This window comes from Schistocerca gregaria, chromosome 3 (genome assembly GCF_023897955.1).
Source record: "Schistocerca gregaria isolate iqSchGreg1 chromosome 3, iqSchGreg1.2, whole genome shotgun sequence".
NCBI classification, from domain to species: Eukaryota; Metazoa; Arthropoda; class Insecta; order Orthoptera; family Acrididae; genus Schistocerca; species Schistocerca gregaria.
The window spans coordinates 391150736-391170612 of NC_064922.1; the positions used below are offsets into that span (position 1 = coordinate 391150736).

General features: G+C 42.4%; 1 protein-coding gene across 8 annotated transcripts in view; it reads right to left on the reverse strand.

Annotated features, from left to right (window-relative positions):
• The window catches only part of LOC126355958 (DNA repair and recombination protein RAD54B-like), a 385308-nt gene that overhangs the window by 339497 nt on the left and 25934 nt on the right, over positions 1-19877 (reverse strand). For all 8 annotated transcript variants that reach the window (XM_050006553.1, XM_050006550.1, XM_050006555.1 and 5 more), the window contains 2 exons: positions 5818-5913; positions 5511-5699 (listed from right to left, as the gene is read on the reverse strand). In XM_050006553.1, the coding sequence (XP_049862510.1) occupies positions 5511-5699; positions 5818-5913 (285 nt within the window). The remainder of the gene's footprint in view (positions 1-5510; positions 5700-5817; positions 5914-19877) is intronic.

A 19877-nucleotide genomic window follows, 5' to 3' on the forward strand; every position in this document is an offset into this window, starting at 1 on the left:
GGGGCTACACATACTCCCTTAGATGAGGGCAACCAATACCACACTTACTGCACACAGCCTGACCTTTATACCATGTAATAGGGTGCCTCGATTTTCAACATGTAGGACAAACACCTGATGGGCTAGGGGAAGTATGGTCTGACTTTATGTCTTATAAATCAAACTTTAATACAATCTGGAAAAACCGGCAAATCAAATGCCATGTAAATGATTCTGATTTCTCCAGAGTTCCATTCACGAGATGCATTACATTTTGCACTTCAATGATCCCTTCATCAGTCCATTCCTCTGTAGTGTCAATATCTATGATGTTACTGCATGTTACCACTCACTGACTATGGTGCAGTTCAATTACAGCAGAATACTTGTCCAACAGTCTTGAATTCTGGAGGTTGGTGGCTTCCTTGTTTCTATCAGTAATGTTCCACTACATAACATCTTAATAGATTTTGGGGTTCCAGCCAAACCATCAAGACTTTTCTGGATATAGAAGAGTGATACCTTTTCAAATATACCATCTTCTCTTTGAATCACAAAAAAAGCAACTTGACACAATGGGTGTGTACTGTTGTGATAAATCACTTTAATTTTTGAGGAAGCTTGCTCAGGAGGGCTACCCTCCCATACTCTATTTGTAGGGTGGATGTTTTTACTGCCCAAACCACTGAGAGCAAGAATTTGAGGAGTCACAGATGCCGCAGTGTTCCCACAAGCAGCTGGGTAATCCTTATACAACCAAATCACAGCATGGCACCCTAGGGTTTCCCCACTAGTGGCTTATCCACCTCAGCAGCCACCCCTAGCACATCTTGATGTTAAAGGGTTTTGTATAGAGGTTTAAATCCTCCTCACAACCCTGGGCAGCTAAGCCAAGATCCACGTTCACTGAGATTCAGAACATTCCACCACTGTGCTACATCGTGGTCACTGAAGCATGACAGAGCTTACAAAGACAGAGGACTAATGGTTCTCACCAGTCCATGGTTCACCAAGCTCGTACCCAGCAAATGAATACTGAGCTATCTGAGGTGCTTGCCACTTTGATTGAGACAGGGGGCTACATCAAAAATACCAAGGACATGGTGAGCATTCCCCCTCTGGCTCAGCATCATTCACACCTGACAGCATTTGATTTCTTTGGAGTCAGAATTATTACATTTTTCTTGAAATCTGAGGGTATTTCCTGTGTCACACATCTTGCATACTAGGTGGAATAGTATTATCATGGCTGATTCCCCAATGATCTCAATAATTCCAAGAGAAAGTAGTCTACTGTAGGAACCTTGCTTTGACTTTGGTCTTTCAGTGCTCTGTCAAATTCTTCTTGTAATTTCTGATCTCCCATTTCATCTTCTTTTTCTACAATGTTGTCTTGAAGTTCATTTGCCTTGTATAGCACTTCTAGAGATTTCTTCCGAATTTTAGCTTTCCCTTCTTTGCTTAGTACTCGCTTGCCATCTGAGCCCTAAGATATTCAAATAATTACTTCCCTTTTCTCCAAAGATATCTTAAGTTGTCCTATAGGCAGTATCTATATTCTCAATAGACCAGTGTGATTCTACAGCCTTGCATTTTAATTCTCTATCCATACCTGCTTAGCTATTTTGCTCTTTCTATCAGTCTCATTTTTTAAACTATTCTATTTCCTTTTGCCTGCTTCGTTTGCAGCATTTTTGACTCTTGTCAATCAAATTCAATACCTTGTCTAATATCCAATGATTTCTAGTGGGCTTTACCCTCTTGCCTATTTTATTCTCTGCTGTCTTACTTTTTCCATGTCTTAAAGCTACATATTTGCCTTGATTATATTCCTTTCCCTTGTTTTGGGCCAATGTTAATTCTGTAACTCTCAACACTCTCTGGTTCTTTTAATTTATGCAGTTCTTATCTTCTTTACTATTAACCTTTCTACAATTTCAATAGTTCATAATTAAATTATGGTCACAGTCCAAATCTGATTAGGAAATGTTTTGCAGTTTAGAATCTGATTCTGAAACCTCTGTCTTACCATTATATAATCTCTATGAAACTCTCCCATACCTTGAGGTCTTTTTCACATATATAACCTTCTCTCATGTTTCTTAAGCCAAGTGTTATCATTTATTAAATTACTCTCTGTAAAATTCCACCCAGAAGATTACCTCCTCATTCCTTTCCCACAGGCTTTGTTTTGTTACTCTTCCTTTTCTTCCTTTTCCTATCAAATTACACAAATATTTGTCTCCCTTCACTATCTGAATAACATCATACATTCCTTCAACCTTTTCATTGTATGTGGTGCTAGCTCGTATATAAACCAGTGCTACTGTGGTGGAATTTGACACACACACACACACACACACACACACACACACACACACACACACACACACACACACTCTTTGGAAATGAAAATGTCACAAAGTTGACTGGCTTGTCCTATTTTCATTTATTAATGAGTTATGGTATATTCTGGGTTGATTTCGTATATATATCAAAAGAATTAAAAAAATAATTACCATACTTATCACACTGTCACCTAAACTGGGAGGCAGATAACCCTGACATTCTAATATTGTTCTCCCATCAAGGCACAGCCTGGTTATGTTTGTTGTATAAATTGCTGAACATTACAAGAATTGGAGCAGGAAGTTTGCTTGACAAAGATGTCTGAAGTACTGTAGGATCACCGTTACATCTTTCAGTTCTGTGTCATGAATAATGAACAAATTAAACACACGTCATATGGATGTGTATATAAGATTTATCAAACAGAGTATATGCTACAATCATACTGTCTCTTCCATACAGACACAATGGTGGTCTATCCAGTAAATGTTTCATAAACTTTGTGTTCACTTTTTAAATATTTCAAGACTGGAAGTCCTTCGTAGATGTCAAACAGTTGACAGTAAAATACTCAAGTCTTTAAATAAAATTTCTTTGCTGACAAAAAAATTGTACAGCCATACTCAAGTCATGCTCAAACAACTGCCTTGGAGAACATCAGAAAGACATGACCTCTCAGTTTATCATGCCTATCATCTGAGGCCTTTAGGTTTTTCTGTTCATTGAGCAATCTCTGACACATCAGGTAATTGACTGCCAAGTTAGTTTGTTGTCAAAAATAAAGCCCAGGAATAATATCGTATTTTTAACATTTGGTACAGCATCCTACATTTTCATCATGTTTAACTGACAAATAACTGCTGAAAAGTGGAGTATTAGCATTCCCTAAATACAAAGAAACAGTAAGTTGTCGCGAGACAGATCGTTTCTGTACAAGGGTTGGATCAGCACTTCTACATTCGTCTTCATGAGGTGCTTTTGGACTAGCAGGGAAGTGGGACTGTGCATGTTATCATGCGTAACAGATTAGCACATCTGCAAATCCTTGGTAACAATTTCATGCACAATAGTCCTGTCTAAACTCACATTCTCAGCTGTCATTGAACATTTTAATCGACAGCTAGTACTGTAAACAGCTATTGTGGACAGAGCTCGTTTTCCTTCTCCTCAGCTTCTCTTTGAGCCTCTTGTGTTATCATGTAATCTGTTTGTGGTAACAGGAGGAGACAGTAACTGCTTTCCTCCATACATGTGTGTAATGGACTTTGCTCCGGATTTTCTTCGAAGTTTAAAAATGGTTCTTTCTTCCTTTTGTTGACACAGTTGTATCATCCTGCTACACTAGCTATCACCAGGTTTTGATGCTATGTCATTATATGCTACAAAGACAGGAGTCCATTACTGACACACACAGAGAAAGAGAGAAAGAAAGAAAAAGAGAGAAAGAGAGAAAGAAAGAAAAAGAGAGAGAGAGAGAGAGAGAGAGAGAGAGAGAGAGAGAGAGAGAGAGAGAGAGAGAGACCAAACTTCAGTACTGTTAGAGGTTATGTCCAATCTACTACTCTTTGCCTCAACCATACAACATCAAAAGTGAGGTTTTGGTTACAGTGAGGTTTTTTAGATATTACACGAACAGTATTAATGTCAAGGTTCACTAAAATCTGGGTAAGAAGATCTGTCCCTGATCTGGGTTGCACAAATTTTCATATGTGACACACACCCATCTTTTCTGTGAATCATTCATCAGCCACATCCATTTTGACCCCAATTCCATTAATTTGGCATATCACAGTCACATTGCACAGGTGTCTTGAATAACATTTTCTTGTATGTTATAAGTGTGTCCTAGCTGCTGCTTGCATACCGTGGCATCCATGGACATGAGTGCATGACATTTAAAGTAAACATTGTCAGAGACTGTCAGTAATAGGTTAGTAAGCAGTCTGTAGTAAGAATTTTTCACAGCACACATGTAAACTAAAAAGAACTACATGACCACAACAGTGAAGGATTCATACAGTGATGTTGTGAGAAAATATTAAGAACCAGAAGTTGATAGTGCAGATACGATGAACAAATGGAACATCATGATGAATTTACGTACTTTGTCCAACTGAGTAATGTAGAAGTGATTACAGGAAATTCTGGTGGATCTCCTAATACAGCTCATGCTTTTGTGAATCAAAAGCTACACAAGTGTTAGGAATTATACACTGTTGCACTGAAAAAATGGTAACTATTACTGGAAAAATTGTTAACTTTAATTCCAGAAACTAAACTGCTCATTAGCATACTGATTTGCTTAATGTCCAAGTTTGAAGAGACAGTTACATAAAGTTTTCATTCAGCTTTGTTATTGAGTATGGAGAGTAGTTACAATTTTATCTGTTTCCTTAATGCCTACCATAAACAATGCCATAACAGAATTGCAATATGTAAATGCACAACACACCAATGTTTCAAATCAATCATTATACAAAACATAGGAACTCCAGGTTGGAAAATCAACAATATAAGGAAAAAGACAGATTGATATTAAGTGTAAAAATGACACACACAGCTGCAGACAGGCACAATGAAAAGACACTTACACATTAACTTTTGGCCAAAGCCTTAGTCAAAATAGGAAAAATACACACATTCATTCACACACGCAAGCACACATCACGTACACATAACTGCCATGTCTGGCAGCTCGGACGAGAATGCAGCTGTCATGAAGAACCAAAAATAAAACTTCTTAGTTAGTTTAGTATAGCTTTGTAAAGGTCGAATTGTGACTACTGAAGGTCCACAAAACTATTTTGTTTGCAGTTTTGGTGCCAATTTCATGCAACTTTATCTACAATGACAAATGCTGTTTCATGAACTTTATTTTATGATTTGTTATGCTGAAGTGTTTCTGTCTAGACTCTATAGGTACAATTACAGAAATTCGTGATTTACTACAGGTAATATTTTTTGAAATTATTTTATGAAAAAAATAACTACTGTTTTCATCAACACGTTATTTATAATTACATCACTTAAACAATATAACTGTTCAGTTAAGAAGATTACAAATGTTTAAAACAGTTATTAATAATTAAATGTGAGATGAACTCTTACTAGACAATGTTATGTTTAAGAATTTGAACTTTAATCACATGAACTGCTTACAAATTTAAGAATTCTGTACTGACCCGATGCTCATCTGGGGGACTTGGCATAACCAAGGGCCTATAATTTTGACCACAAAAATTTGAGGGTTTTTTATGCAGAATAGGTATGTTTTTTCTTGCTTTTTTTGTAGGCTTTTGATCACTCTGCCTGTCTGGCATTCTTTTACTGGACACACTGATAGAGTCGGTTATTTTCACTTCATCCACAATCTGCAGACAGTAAAAAGAATATTATTTTATTGAGACTTAATATTCATGGCAAATGGTAAAATATCAGCATACAAAAAGAGGAGAAAATTCAACAAAAAAATGTTCAAAAATCCCTTACCTCAGCCTCTTTTCCGCCAAGAAGCAAACGTGTACCATCTTCAAATGAGGACACCTTTACATTTGAAGACTGGCCTAGAATTTTTCCACCAACATCCTACAAGGAATCAGTAACAATGAACAGTAGAATACAGAAATCTAAGAGTTAAAAGGAGCAGCTCAATTTCACCTCTCAGGTTTACTCACCACCAATAGTAAGCTTCCAGGTGTTCAGTCAAACTGTTGATTCCACTTTCTGCACAATATTTTGATGACCAACCTAGCTGCCATCTTCTGATGCTGTGAGATTTTCTATTAGGTGTATTTGCTGCCTGTACTGGTTGGGGTCCAGATAGCGAGTACACAACATAGCAAAACTCGCAGCACCTGAAGAAGGTGGCTAGATCGGTCGTCAAAATACTGTGCAGAAAATGGAAACAACAACTTGGTCAAACATCCAGAATCTCACTATTAGCAGCTCAATTATCCTGTCAAAAAATACTGATCAATGAAATGTATAATCCTTATAAACATCGAAGCAAGATAGACTTGAGTTTTCTGTTACAATTAGTTTCATACGATAGAAGGTACAGTTGAATATTTTTGCTTTTAAAGCCAATTTTAGTTCACCTGTGACAATAGTAATATACTTACACACGGAATTTGATGTGGACAGAGATTTTATTTGGCTGTCAGGTGTGTGGAGGTTGACATCCAAGGCGTAACTTGGTGAGCTAATAGAGACAAAGTGAAATGGATGAAAGGCTGGAGGGAGGGAGGGCTGAAGGCCATACCACAGCAGGCACTACCCACCCTTACTCCAACCCTGACATCCTCCCTCCCTCCCCCCCCCCCCCCCCTCAAACTTCAGTGCAAATCATTTTCACAACAAATCCTTTCATACTCCTAAAATAACTCACTAACTGAATACAAAAAGGGCACAAACAATAGTCAGTATCACCTTCAGACTAAAGAATCGAATTGCATCTTTGATGAGGGTTCTGACTAACTTTTACAATGATCTGAAAATCCTTCCCAACTCTCTCAAAGTAGTATTCCATTGCCCATCAAATTTATGAAATATCCTGGTGCAACCTTATGCCACTCATGCTTCCACCCCTTGTCACAAGTCGTCGTTATCCATGTGAAAGGTCCAGTTGCCAGTCCTGTCACTGGTACCTACATCCTACCCCTTGAGAGTAAGGTCACAAATAAATGCAGCTACATTATATACTGACTCTACTGCACAGCCTTTTATGTGAGCAGACCACAAACCAGCTGAGCACTCATATGAACAGCTGCTAGCTGCTGCCAAATTGTAACTATGAGCAATGTTCACCACAGACTAGCAGAACACGTTGTTGAAATGACCTGTCTCTCTTCACTAACTATCTCTTTCAGATCCTTTGCTTTTTCTTCCCCATCAGCTTCTATGAATTGTGTGTGTGGGAACTGTCCCCTTCAACTTCTTAGCTCTCTTATCAATCTCAGCTAGTCCCTAAGATCAGTCCACTTGCACCCCTGTTCCTCACTCACTATTATTCCTCCTCCAAACAGTTTCTTATTTCTCACATTACTTGAATTTAGTTTGATTTTGCTTTTTTTTTTTTGGAATGTCTATCCTACTCCATCTTACCTTATGCAACATAGTCGGTCAGTCAGTGCTCTCTCTCTCTCTCTCTCTCTCTCTCTCTCTCTCTCTCTCTCTCTCTCTCTGTGGTGTCTGTGTCTGTCTGTCTGTCTGTCTGTCTGTCTGTCTGTCTCTGTGTGTGTGTGTGTGTGTGTGTGTGTGTGTGTGTGTGTGTGTGTGTTTTTCTAAAGAATAAAACAAAATCATACGATGAACTATTTCAATTCTTGTTTGGGCACCTGTCTCCTGTCCAATTCCTTCACTAAATGGTGTATGGTTATCTTAAATCAGTCCATTTTTTTTAAATACAGTAGAAACCCTATTTAACAATTTTCTAGGGACCAGAATTTTTTAACCTTGAGTAGGGGTTTACTTTAAATCGAGGTTTCGATAGAAAGCAAACCTTTTCCAGAACTCTTTGCCTGTACTGACATGAATTGCACCAACACACATAATTCACACAATAACAGCAATAAAACAACGATATACCTACCCTACAACACTATACTGTAATTACAACTTTTTCTGTAGCACTAATACAGTAGTCAAAGATTGTAGTTTCCCAGCACACTACAGAATTAAAACATCCACAAAATACTTACACAATTACAGTAATGTAATAAATCGAGTTACTTTTCCCTATATACAACACATATTTACAAAACTTCCACAGTGCCTCATTTTTTGAAATACCTGTAATCAAAAATGGTAGTCTGCTTTTTAGCACTGTTGGATTTTAGGTTCAAAATGTCCATCTCCAATTGATTTACTCTGTCTGTTACAGGGTTTTCCACTTTAAATGCTGTGACAAATCTCTGGACAATGTCTATACTGGCAGTAGCTTCACTGAAGGACAGTGTTTGCATTTCTTCATCCCTAACACCATTGTCTTCTTTGATATCTTCATCATTCTGCTTTACTTCATATTTGCAGATTTCCCCAACATCTCGGATACATGTAGTGATACCATCATCATCATAAGCCACAAATTTATCATAAATGAGGGGTAAATTGTTGGATACCTGCATGCATGTCCACTACTGCTTCATCACCATCTTTGTCATGAGTGCTCATGAAAGCAATTTGAGATGGTTTCCTTAGTTACCATTTTCCAAGCTCCTGTGAGCACATGCATTGCTTGCAGGATGTTCAATTTAAGCATTTCATTCCTATCAATGCAGGCAAGTGCCTTAAGACAAGAGCTTTCCAATACTTGCTTCTCAGGCTATGAATAATCCATAGATCCATGGGCTGGAGTCCGATAGTGCAATTTGCAGGAAAGAAATGCAATTTCACATTCTGCAGAAATTCTAAGTCTGTTGGATGAGCAAGACACTTGTCCATAAAGAGAACGACCTTCCTGTTTCTAGCACCCATTTGTGTATTAAAAGCTTGCAAGAACTTTTTGAACAAGTGCGCAGTCATCCAAGCACTTTTGTTGCTATAAGACTTACATGGCAGCATAGCACTGCTCTTAAAGTAACGTGGTTTGTGGAACTTTCTAATTACGATGGGATCCAGCTTGTCACTGCTATCTGCATTGCTGCATAAGAGAACAGTAGTAATTCTCTGCTTGCTCATTCTTCCTCCATGGCATGCTTCTCCTTTAACACTTAAGGTTTTAAAGGGCATTCCAAGATTCGAAACCTTCCATGAGGGGTGGCAGTATCTCTTCTTTCCAGTGTTCAATACTTTCATCATCACAAACTGCAGCACTCTCTCCACATACTGCCCTGCAAGTTATCCCATAGCTTTTTTTTTGAACCTATCCAGCCAACCATTCAAAGCTTTGAATTCTGTTAGACCAAGTTTCCATGATGATATATATGGAGCAAGTGCTCCACTGAACCACTCCATTAGCTTCGATTCCATTTCTTCGCATGACGGCTTTTTAACATTTTTTCTCTGCTTTGCTTTTCAACTGCACTGCATTTCTTGATCCAGAATCTTCTCCTTATTCTTCAATATTCCTGACAATAAAAACTGTGCAAGTCCCAGGCATCGAGCCATTTCACTTACAGGCATATTTGCATCTCTCTCCCCTTCCCAAACCACGTTCAGATAGAGTTTTTCCTTCTTGTTGCCATAGTCAACTTCACTACAACAACAAATGTGAGTGAACGAACTGATATACAGCTGGATTCTCCATGCACTACACAATAATACATGAGCTGATGCAAACTTGCATAAACTGATGCTACACTGTAATGCTGCAACAAACGTACAGACTTGGACAGAGCTCGGCCGCATACAAGCATGCAAAGCGGTGTGAGTGTTAGCACGCTGTACACTGTTAGTCTTCGGCCACAGTCGGCTAAGTTCGAGCTTGCTTGTGCACGTACCGAGGAATCAATATGGAAGATGTTAAGTGAAATTAGTGTTCGTCATTCAGCTATTACACCTTCTTCTATATGACAATATGATGGATAGAGTATTAAGTGGCCCTGCTTCTCAGAGATTTGGGACACTTAAAATTACATCACGAAACACTGACAACAGTGAAAATTCACAATATCTATCGAAATACAGTGTTCCAGATCTACACACACGTGAGCTGTGAGCACTGATGTCGCAGGTGAGCTCGCTCCACTGCATACCGGAACACAGTCGTGATTTTTTATGTTTTATTATTAATGCTAGCGACTCCTTGTCACTACTTTCATACAAAGCATCATCCTCTGTGCCATCAAGTGCATTAGAAATGCAATATTTTTTAAATGCGTGACAAACAATTCCACTTGGGAGACATTACCAAGATTGACTAATGCACATGCACACTTGACACAAGCTTACACACTTAACATGTCCTGTAGGTGTTAATTGCCTATCTTCTTTCATTAGGAACTGTGTATACACATTTTTCTGCTTGTCCATAAAAGGTTTGTTTAAACAATCATCTAATGGATGCAGAATGGACATCATCCTTTCTGAAATTACAACTAAGTCGGTTTTACCCTCTCCTAATTTCTTTGTTTCCACAGCTGGTGTATAGTGACCTGCGTACGAATCTAACACAAGTATACGTGGCAAACCTAGCAAGGTACCAGGACGACGTTGCCAGACATGTCTGATCCACTCAAACCATGTCCTCCATGAACCAGCCAATTTCGTTAGCATGTATAATAACATCTTTAGGAAACACTTCGGACTTCAGTAAAGTCTTCTGTGTGAAATGAATGAAGGCAGTCTATGGCCATCGGCTGTACAAACCAGCATGAATTTCCGGTGCGCAGTTTGATGATGTAGCGCTGAAATGCAATGAGTTTTTCCACGTATTTTTCAGGCCCAATTGCAGCTCCCTTTAAAATCCTAGATTTTCTGATGTGCTTTTACTTGAATTATTTCTGCAGTTACAGGTAAGCACTGTCGCTGCTTCCTCACAAAGTCATTCACTACAAGCCATTTGTTACCATAATATGGTAACAAAGCCTTGCATTATAAATTATAACAAAGATAATTGCAAGATGTTCTAGCAAAAAGCACACTGCAATGGTTGCAATGTCAATGTTGCCACCGATCTCTAAGCCAGATGATATAATCAGATTCAGACAGGCCTTCACAAAAAATAAAAAAATAAATAAATATATGCAAAATGGTGAAGTGGTATGCAGCTTAGTGTGCTGTCTTTCAACTTTCACATAGCTGTGTGCTGTCAATCCAACATCAAATGAATCCCAAAAAGTAACATGAGCAGTTCATTATGAACATAAAGTTCTGAATGTGGATGAACAGTCATACATTGGCAGAAATACATAACACAATCTGGGATCAGAAAATTTGAAGCCTTATGTGAGGAGTAGGTATTAAAATCCATGGAGAAGAAATAAAAACTTTGAGGTTCGCCGATGACATTGTAATTCTATCAGAGACAGCAAAGGACTTGGAAGAGCAGTTGAACGGGATGGACAGTGTCATGAAAGGAGGGTATAAGATGAACATCAACAAAAGCAAAATGAGAATAATGGAATATAGTCGAATTAAGTCAAGTTATGCTGCGGGAATTAGATTAGGAAATTTAGGAAATGACACACTTAAAGTAGTAAAGGAGTTTTGCTATTTGGGAAGCAAAATAACTGATGATGGTCGAAGTAGAGAGGATATAAAAGGTAGACTGGCAATGGCAAGGAAGAGTTTCTGAAGAAGAGAAATTTGTTAATATCGAGCATAGATTTAAGTGTCAGAAAGTCATTTCTGAAAGTGTTTGCATGGCGTGTAGCCATGTATGGAAGTGAAACATGGACGATAAATAGTTTAGACAAGAAGAGAACAGAAGCTTTCAAAATGTGGTGCTACAGAAGAATGCTGAAGATTAGATGGGTAGATCACATAACTAATGAGGAGGTATTTAATAAGATTGGGGAGCAGAGAAGTTTCTGGCACAACTTGACTAGAAGAAGGGATCGGTTGGTAGGACATGTTCTGAGGCATCAAGGGATCACAAATGTAGTATTAGAGGGCAGCGTGGAGGGTAAAAATCGTAGAGGGAGACCAAGAGATGAATACACCAAGCAGATTCAGAAGAATGTAGGTTGCATTAGGTACTGGGAGATGAAGAAGTTTGCACTGGATAGAGTAGCATGGAGAGCTGTATCAAACCAGTCTGAGGACTGAAGACCCCCAACAACAACAACAACAACAACAACATGTGAGGGTCTACGGTTGCACTTTCCCTATACCACCTTGTAGCTAGCAATCAGTAACACTCATGATTGAAAAACTGAAGTGAGCACAAAAGTCACTGATGTATAGGAATAGTGAGATCATAGGTCCCGTAGCTACTGTAAACAAGTTGATCACTGGTGGAGAAAGGATCACACTCAGCACTGATCCCTGTGGGACTATATTCTCCCAAGTAGAAGCAACCAACAAAAAATTCCAGATGAAAATTAGATAAGGGCATCTCAAACCACACTCAAACATTGTCATAAGGATGTGATAACCTCATGAGCTGCCACAGGCCTCTTGTAAGTCAAAGGCGACAGTGACACCAAGCAAATTAAAGGGACAGTTGCGGATCAGCCCTCATGGAATCCACACTGGCAGTTGAACAAAATATCCTTCATATCAAGAGACTGACACACCGGTTCAGTCAGTCATTTATTCATAGAGTTTACATAGTACTTTGGTGAGGCTGAAGGGTCTACAGCTGTCCATCTCATACAAGAGTTTACATGGTTTCAAATCGAACAATTGTGCTTTTCCCCCACTGGGTCATAAACTAGTCCTCGTACCAGATATAACAGAAAACTTTAAGCATCCTCTTAAAAGAGCAATGCTGTATAATTACATTTACCTTTCCACGTGAAACATTCCTTTCAAAAACCAAAATAAAACCATAAGAATGCATTTCAGCCCCTGTTAGATATAGTGGTCAAAGGGATACACTGTCATTCAGGATTGTGTACAGTTCTTTGTCTTCAGTGTGAGGTTAAGATGGATAAATAAGACCTTGGACTCTTTGCTGGATATTGTGAGGAGTAATGATGACAGGAAAATTACCGAACTTCTCACTGGTCTGGCCTCCAAAAGTGAAGTAATGTACCCTAATCCTATACCACATTACTTACATTCATTCCAGAAACATGCATTCACCATAGCCAAACTGCAATCCCACATACTTTTCCTCCAGTCCTGCTTAATCTTTGGAATTACCCCTAAAGGACTTAACTTAAAAGTTCCCATCTCTGGGTGCAATATGCAATCCCTTCTTCCACCAGTCTCTCCTGGACTTCCAGAACCTTCGATCCTTAGCCCTTACCCAACTTGTCCTGAATCTCTACACTAACTCGTGTAACCACCACTACCTACAGCTCCTATGTCTTCAAAGTCCTCCGCCTCTCAAACCCCTGCTTGGAAAACACACTCAGGATCATCATCCTAGAAGCCTGCTGTAAACTTGAGTTCCATGCCACACACCACCTGAATAAACTATCCACAGTGCTAGAGCAACACCTAAAAAGTGGGGTCCCTCTCCCTATCCCCCACAAACACCAACCACAACAGCACCTTCAACAAACCTAGCCTAGTCACCCTACTCAGTCTCCCAATGCCAGGACATACCCCACACTGACCAAATCTCAACTATAACCACAGTCAAATGCCACATATCGCCAGTCCCAATTCAGTTCTAAACCTCTCATCCAGATCCCTCTCTCCAGAGACATCTGTTCCATCTAAAGGCTTTTTGGCCCCATGCCTAGATTCAACCACAATGCCCTAGTTAAAGATCTCCTCTCATTCACCTGGAACTTTAACTGGAAATATCACTTCACCACCCAAAAACAGTGCCCAAATACTAGACCCAGTGTTGAACCCTGTCCAGAACAGTTCCGACTGCCTTCTCAAAGGGAGCCTCCTCCCCTGCCCCAAAACAATCCCTTGCAGACATTTCAGGAATTCCTCACATCCAGTGTTGCCTCCCAGTCACTCTTGAAGAACATCCCGACAACCCCCAACATCACCCCAGTTGAATCCCGTGCCATTAAGGAGCTCAAAACAGACCGCTCTATTGTCATCATCCCGGCGGATAAAGGTTTCACAACTGTGGTACTTGACCATGTGGAGTATGTGGCAGAAGGACTGCATCAACTCTGACACCTCAACCTACAAAGCTGTTACCCAGGATCCCATTCTCTCCATCCAGACTGAGCTGCCGAAAATCCTAAAAATCCAAGATCCCTCACAAGGCCTCACAACAGCTTCCATAGACCTACTCACTCAACCTGAGCCACGTACCATCCTGGCCATCCCATTGTGGCAGGCTTCAAAGCTACAACAGAACGTATCTCATCTCTGTTAGACCAACACCTCCAACCTATCACCCGCAGACTCCCATCCTACATAAAAAACATAAACCACTTCCTAGAACACTTCAAATCAATTCCCACTCCCATCCCACCTGAAACCTTTCTTGTCATCATAGATGCTACATCCATTTACACAAACATCCCACATACCCATGGTCTCTCTGCCCTTGAACACTACCTCTCCCAACGCCCACCCGAAGATCTTCCAAAAACTTCATTCCTTATCACACTTACCAACTTCATCCTCACCCATAATTACTTCACTTTTGAAGGCCAGACCTACAAACAAATCAGGGGAATGGTCATGGGAACCAGGATGGCTCCTCCGTCCTATGCCAACCTCTTCATGGGCCGCATGGAAGAGGTTTTCCTGAAGACCCAACAGCTGCTTCCCCTGGCCTGGTATAGGTTTATAGATGACATCTTTGTGGTCTGGACTCATGGTGAAGAAATGCTCCAACTCATTTTCGAATCTGAATTTCACCTGGTCCTTCTTCAAAACCCAAGCCACCTTCCTGGATGTTGACCATATTGTTGAAGCTCACACATCCACACCTCTGTCCACATCAAACCCACACACAAACAACAGTACCTTCACTTTGATAGTGCCATCCATTCCACATCAAACGCTCCCTTCCCTACAGCCAAGGTATTCGTGGCAAATGTATCTGCTCCAATGACAAATCTCTCAACAATTACACCAATAATCTGACCAGTGCTTTCCTCTCCCGCAACTATCCGGCAGACCTTGTCCACTACCAGATCTCCCTGTCCAACAATAATGTTCCTACCCCCCAGACCACACAGAAGCTTCCCCCTTGTCACCCAATATTATCCTGACCTCTAATACATCAACAAATTACTCCACCAGGGATATGACTTTCTCAAGTCAAGCCCTGAAATGAGATCATTCCTTGACAATATTCAATTTTGCAAAGTGATATGTTATCCAATGTCTGCCAATGATTATTGCAACATTTCAGAGTATATTTTTAGTTAAGTAGTTTGGAATTGCACATTGCTTGGAAGTTTTGTTACTGTTTGTGGATGTAAATGAGTATAGATGGATGTCGCATGTCTACCGTGCAGTACGATGACGGCAGCTGTATTACATTTTGTGATATCTCCTGGCTCAGAAGTTATTTCAGGCTATCGTGCCTCTACTTGAAAAAATGGGTTGTGCCATCATACAAATGGGCACACCATGACAATAGGGCCGATGTCGTGGAAGACAGCAATTTTTAGTTAGCTGTTTGATTAGTAAAAAAAATGTAATTCGTTAAATTCAGAATAGATGTAATGTCATTATGAATATATAAACACTAACCTTATAAGAAACGTTCCTGTATGTACATCAATTGTATGTTGTTGTGGTCTTCAGTCCCGAGACTGATTTTGTTGTGATAGTGCCACGACATTTAACAGTGCCGCGACGACAGTACGCACAAACGGCGATAGAGGCGCTCCGCAAATCGGCTGAGCGTGGGAGCGCCACCTAGCTACGAACGGCGCCGGCCGCATGTCACGGCACGGCAGTCGAATACGAGACTGAGTTGTAATCATGTGATCAGCTAATGTTTCTAAGAGAGAGTGTGAATATCCACGCAATTATTGTGATTAAAGGTTATAACACTTTTTGGCGACGAGGTCGGGATATTTTCACTGCGTTGTGGATTTGCGTGTTCGTGACGGGGCAGACATGGAACAGCTTATGCAAGCGCTCACTGAACAACAAACACAGCTGACGGCTACTATTCAGGCTCAACAAACACAGCTGACGGCAGCGATTCAGGCGTTGTCGATGTCGCTTACTCATCGTCTGTCTTCCTCTTCTCCGCCTCCATTCCCTCCTTACGACGAGGCCACTGAAGACTGGGAGGATTATGAGAAGCGTTTGCGGCAACACTTCTTGGCTTTCGGCGTTGTCGACGCTCCTATGTGTAAGTTGTTATTTATATCTTGGATTTCCCCTCGAGTCTATCAGCTACTATCTCAGTTAGCCCCTCTGCGGGAACCTGCCTCCCTGTCCTTCCAAGAAATGTGTGACTTATTGTCTGCCTATTATCGAAAAAACACCCACGTCGTTGCCGCCCGCGTGGCGTTCTACCGGTGTCGTAAACAGCCCCATCAATCTTACTGGGCTTGGGCGGCGGAAATACACGGTCTGAGTAGGAAATGTCAGTTTGTCACGGACACACATCACGTGTCTTATGCTGACTCAATGGTTAGGGATGCTATTCTACGGCTTGCTCCTGATAAAGAAGTTCGGCAACGTGCCCTCCAACTGCCAAACCCGTCGTTGTCGGAAGTTCTAAGCATCGCTCAATCCTTTGAAGTGTCTCATGCTGCTGGCGCGCAAATCGACGCGTGGTGTGATGTAGGCGCTGTACAGTCAACTCTCGACACGGGCAATTTGCCTGTTGCACAGGAGAACGACGATGTGGCGGCGGTTCACTCGCGTCAACAACGTCGCATTGGGCCGCAACGCTCGCAGCGAAACCAGCAACCACAGAAGCCGGTTCGTTCCGCACTTCCTTCTTGCCCCTGTTGTTTCGTACAGCACGACAGGGCAGCGTGTCCAAAACGTTGGGCCAAGTGTAATTCATGTAGGAAAAAAGGCCACATTGCTTCTGTGTGTCAGTCCCATAAAGTTCCTGCCGACGAGGACGAGGCGTCGGACATGGATGTTCACTGTGTGCTTTCTCAAACAAATAAGTTGTTTGTTACCGTTCGTGTTCTGAATAAAGACATCCGCATGCAAGTGGACACTGGCTCTGCAGTAAATGTCATTAATTCTCGCACGTATTTGGCGTTGGGCTCCCCTCCTTTGTCTCCAGTTACGCGAAATCTGAGGACTTGTAATAAACAGAAAATTCCTATCATGGGCCAGTTTGATGCTTCCACTGCCTACAAGTCTGTTGTTCGGCCCCTCACGTTTTATGTGGTGGATCATGCGGGCACTGAAAACCTGGAAACCTGTTCGGTTATGATGCTTTCCAGTTGTTCGGGTTCTCCATTGATGAGGATATTCCGTATCAACAGCTGGATGGATTGTGTTCTGAATTTTCGTCCGTGTTCTCTGCTGGTCTGGGTTGTGCCAAGGATTTTGAAGCCCACATTACTCTTAAACCTACAGCTCACCCTAAGTTTTTCCGGGCACGCCCTATTCCGGTGGCGTTGTGTGCACCTGTCAAGGCTGAGCTAGACAGGTTAACAGCTTCAGGGATTCTCCTTCCGGTTACCTCCAGCGAATGGGCATCGCCGATCGTGGTGGTTTCTAAACCAAACGGGAGTCTGCGATTGTGTGGTGACTTTAAAGCCACCGTCAACACTCAGAGCCTCATTGATACTTATCCTCTTCCCCGTCCTGAGGAGTTGTTTACCAAGCTCGCTGGGGGCCAGTTCTTTTCCAAACTTGACTTATCGGAGGCGTACCATCAGTTGCCGTTGGACGCTACTTCCAAGGAATTTCTCGTTATCAACACTCCTTGTGGGTTGTATCAGTACCAGCGATTACCATTTGGCGTCGCTAGCGCACCGGCCATTTTTCAGCGGTTTTTGGAACAGCTCACAGCTTCCGTTCCCGGCTGCATAAACTATCTGGATGACATTGTTGTCACGGGAGCCTCCACTGAGGAGCACCTTCGTAATTTACGTTCACTGTTTCAGGTTTTGCATTCGGCTGGGATGAGGTGCAATCTGGACAAGTCACAGTTCTTCCAACCCTCCATTGAGTATCTTGGTTTCCACTTGTCCCGTGAGGGTATACGCCCTCTCCGTCAGCATGTTGCGGCCATTAACACTCTACCCCGGCCGTCTACGGTCAAAGAACTTCAGGCGTTTCTAGGCAAGATTGCTTATTATCACAAATTCATTCCATCTGCAGCGGCGGTAGCTTATCCTCTGCATCAGCTGTTACGCAAAAACGTCCCCTTCTGTTGGTCCGACGGGTGTGAGCAGGCTTTTGTCCGCCTGAAGGCTCATTTGCAGTCGGCGCCTTGTCTTGCCACATTCTGTCCGGGTCAGCACTTGGTTCTGGCGACTGACGCGTCACAGTATGGCCTAGGGGCTGTTCTCGCCCATCGGTATGAGGACGGGTCGGAACGACCCATCGCATATGCTTCGAAGACCCTCAACGAGGCGCAACGGCGTTACTCTCAAATCGAAAAAGAGGTGCTCGCTATCATTTATGCTCTAAAAAAGTTCAGCGTTTTTTTGTATGGTTCTAAGTTTCACCTCATCACCGACCACAAACCGCTGGTCTCTCTGTTCAGCCCCTCGGCGTCACTTCCGGATAAGGCAGCTCACCGCCTGCAACGTTGGGCCTTATACTTGTCTCGTTTTCATTATGAGATTCACTATCGCCCCACGGCCCAGCACACCAACACTGATGCATTGTCACGATTGCCGAAGGGCCCTGACCCTGTTTTCGATCGTGATGAGCTCCTCTGTTTCCACATTGATGAGGAAGAACGTTGTGCGGTCGAGGGCTTTCCACTTACAGGTTCGCAGGTCGCGTCGGCTACTACGCGGGACCCGGTCCTGCGTCGGGTGATTGGTTTTGTTCAACGAGGTTGGCCGGACAGTACCAAGGGCCGGGCATCGGATCCCCTTCGCAACTACCATGCCTTGCACCTTCGTCTGTCTGTTCGTGATGGTGGTGTTGTTCTGGCCACGGATGGTGCATCTCCACGGTTCGTGGTGCCAGCCTCTCTTCGCAAAGATGTTCTCAAACTGTTGCACGAAGGCCATTGGGGTATTTCTCGGACTAAGTCCCTGGCCCGCAGGCACGTTTATTGGCCCGGTATTGATTCGGACATCGCCCATATGGTTGCTGCGTGTGGCCAGTGTGCTCAACAACTGGCGGCACCTCGTTCAATGCCCTCTCCGTGGCCTGATCCAGCTCAGCCATGGGAACGGGTGCACGCCGACTTTGCTGGCCCCTTCCTCGGTACTTATTGGCTACTGTTGATTGACGCCTTCTCGAAGTTTCAGTTTATTGTTAGATGTCCGTCACCCACCACTGTGGCGATGACGCTGGCTTTGTCCAAAATCTTTGCGCTAGAAGGTCTTCCATCCACGATCGTCACGGACAATGGTCCTCATTTCTCTTCGCAGGCCTTCCATGATTTTTGTACTGGACAAGGGATTCATCATGTTACTGCACCTCCCTTCCATCCACAATCGAATGGGGAGGTCGAGCGCCTTGTCCGCACTTTCAAATGCCAGATGAAAAAATTCCTTATTGATTTTTCCACAGATGACACCCTGCTGCAATTTCTGAGTTCTTATCGCTTCACGCCTCTAGGTGATCACAGCCCTGCTGAACTCTTGCATGGCAGCCAACCACGCACTCTACTGCACCTGCTTCACCCTGTCAGGCCTTGTACTGTGTCCCCTAGTGCAGGAAAATACTCGGTGGGCGCCGACGTGTGGGCACGAGGGTATGGATCTCGCCCTAAATGGAATCCAGGGGTGGTCAAGGCTCTACGCGGCCGCCGGCTTTGTGAAATCCGTACGGGCGACGGCACGATTGTTCGCCATTACGACCAGATGCGCCCACGAGTGGTGGCCACGCCGGTGCCACCGCCCCATCCTTCGCCTCCACCAGCCCGAGACGCCAGTCCTGTCACTGCTGCCGATCTA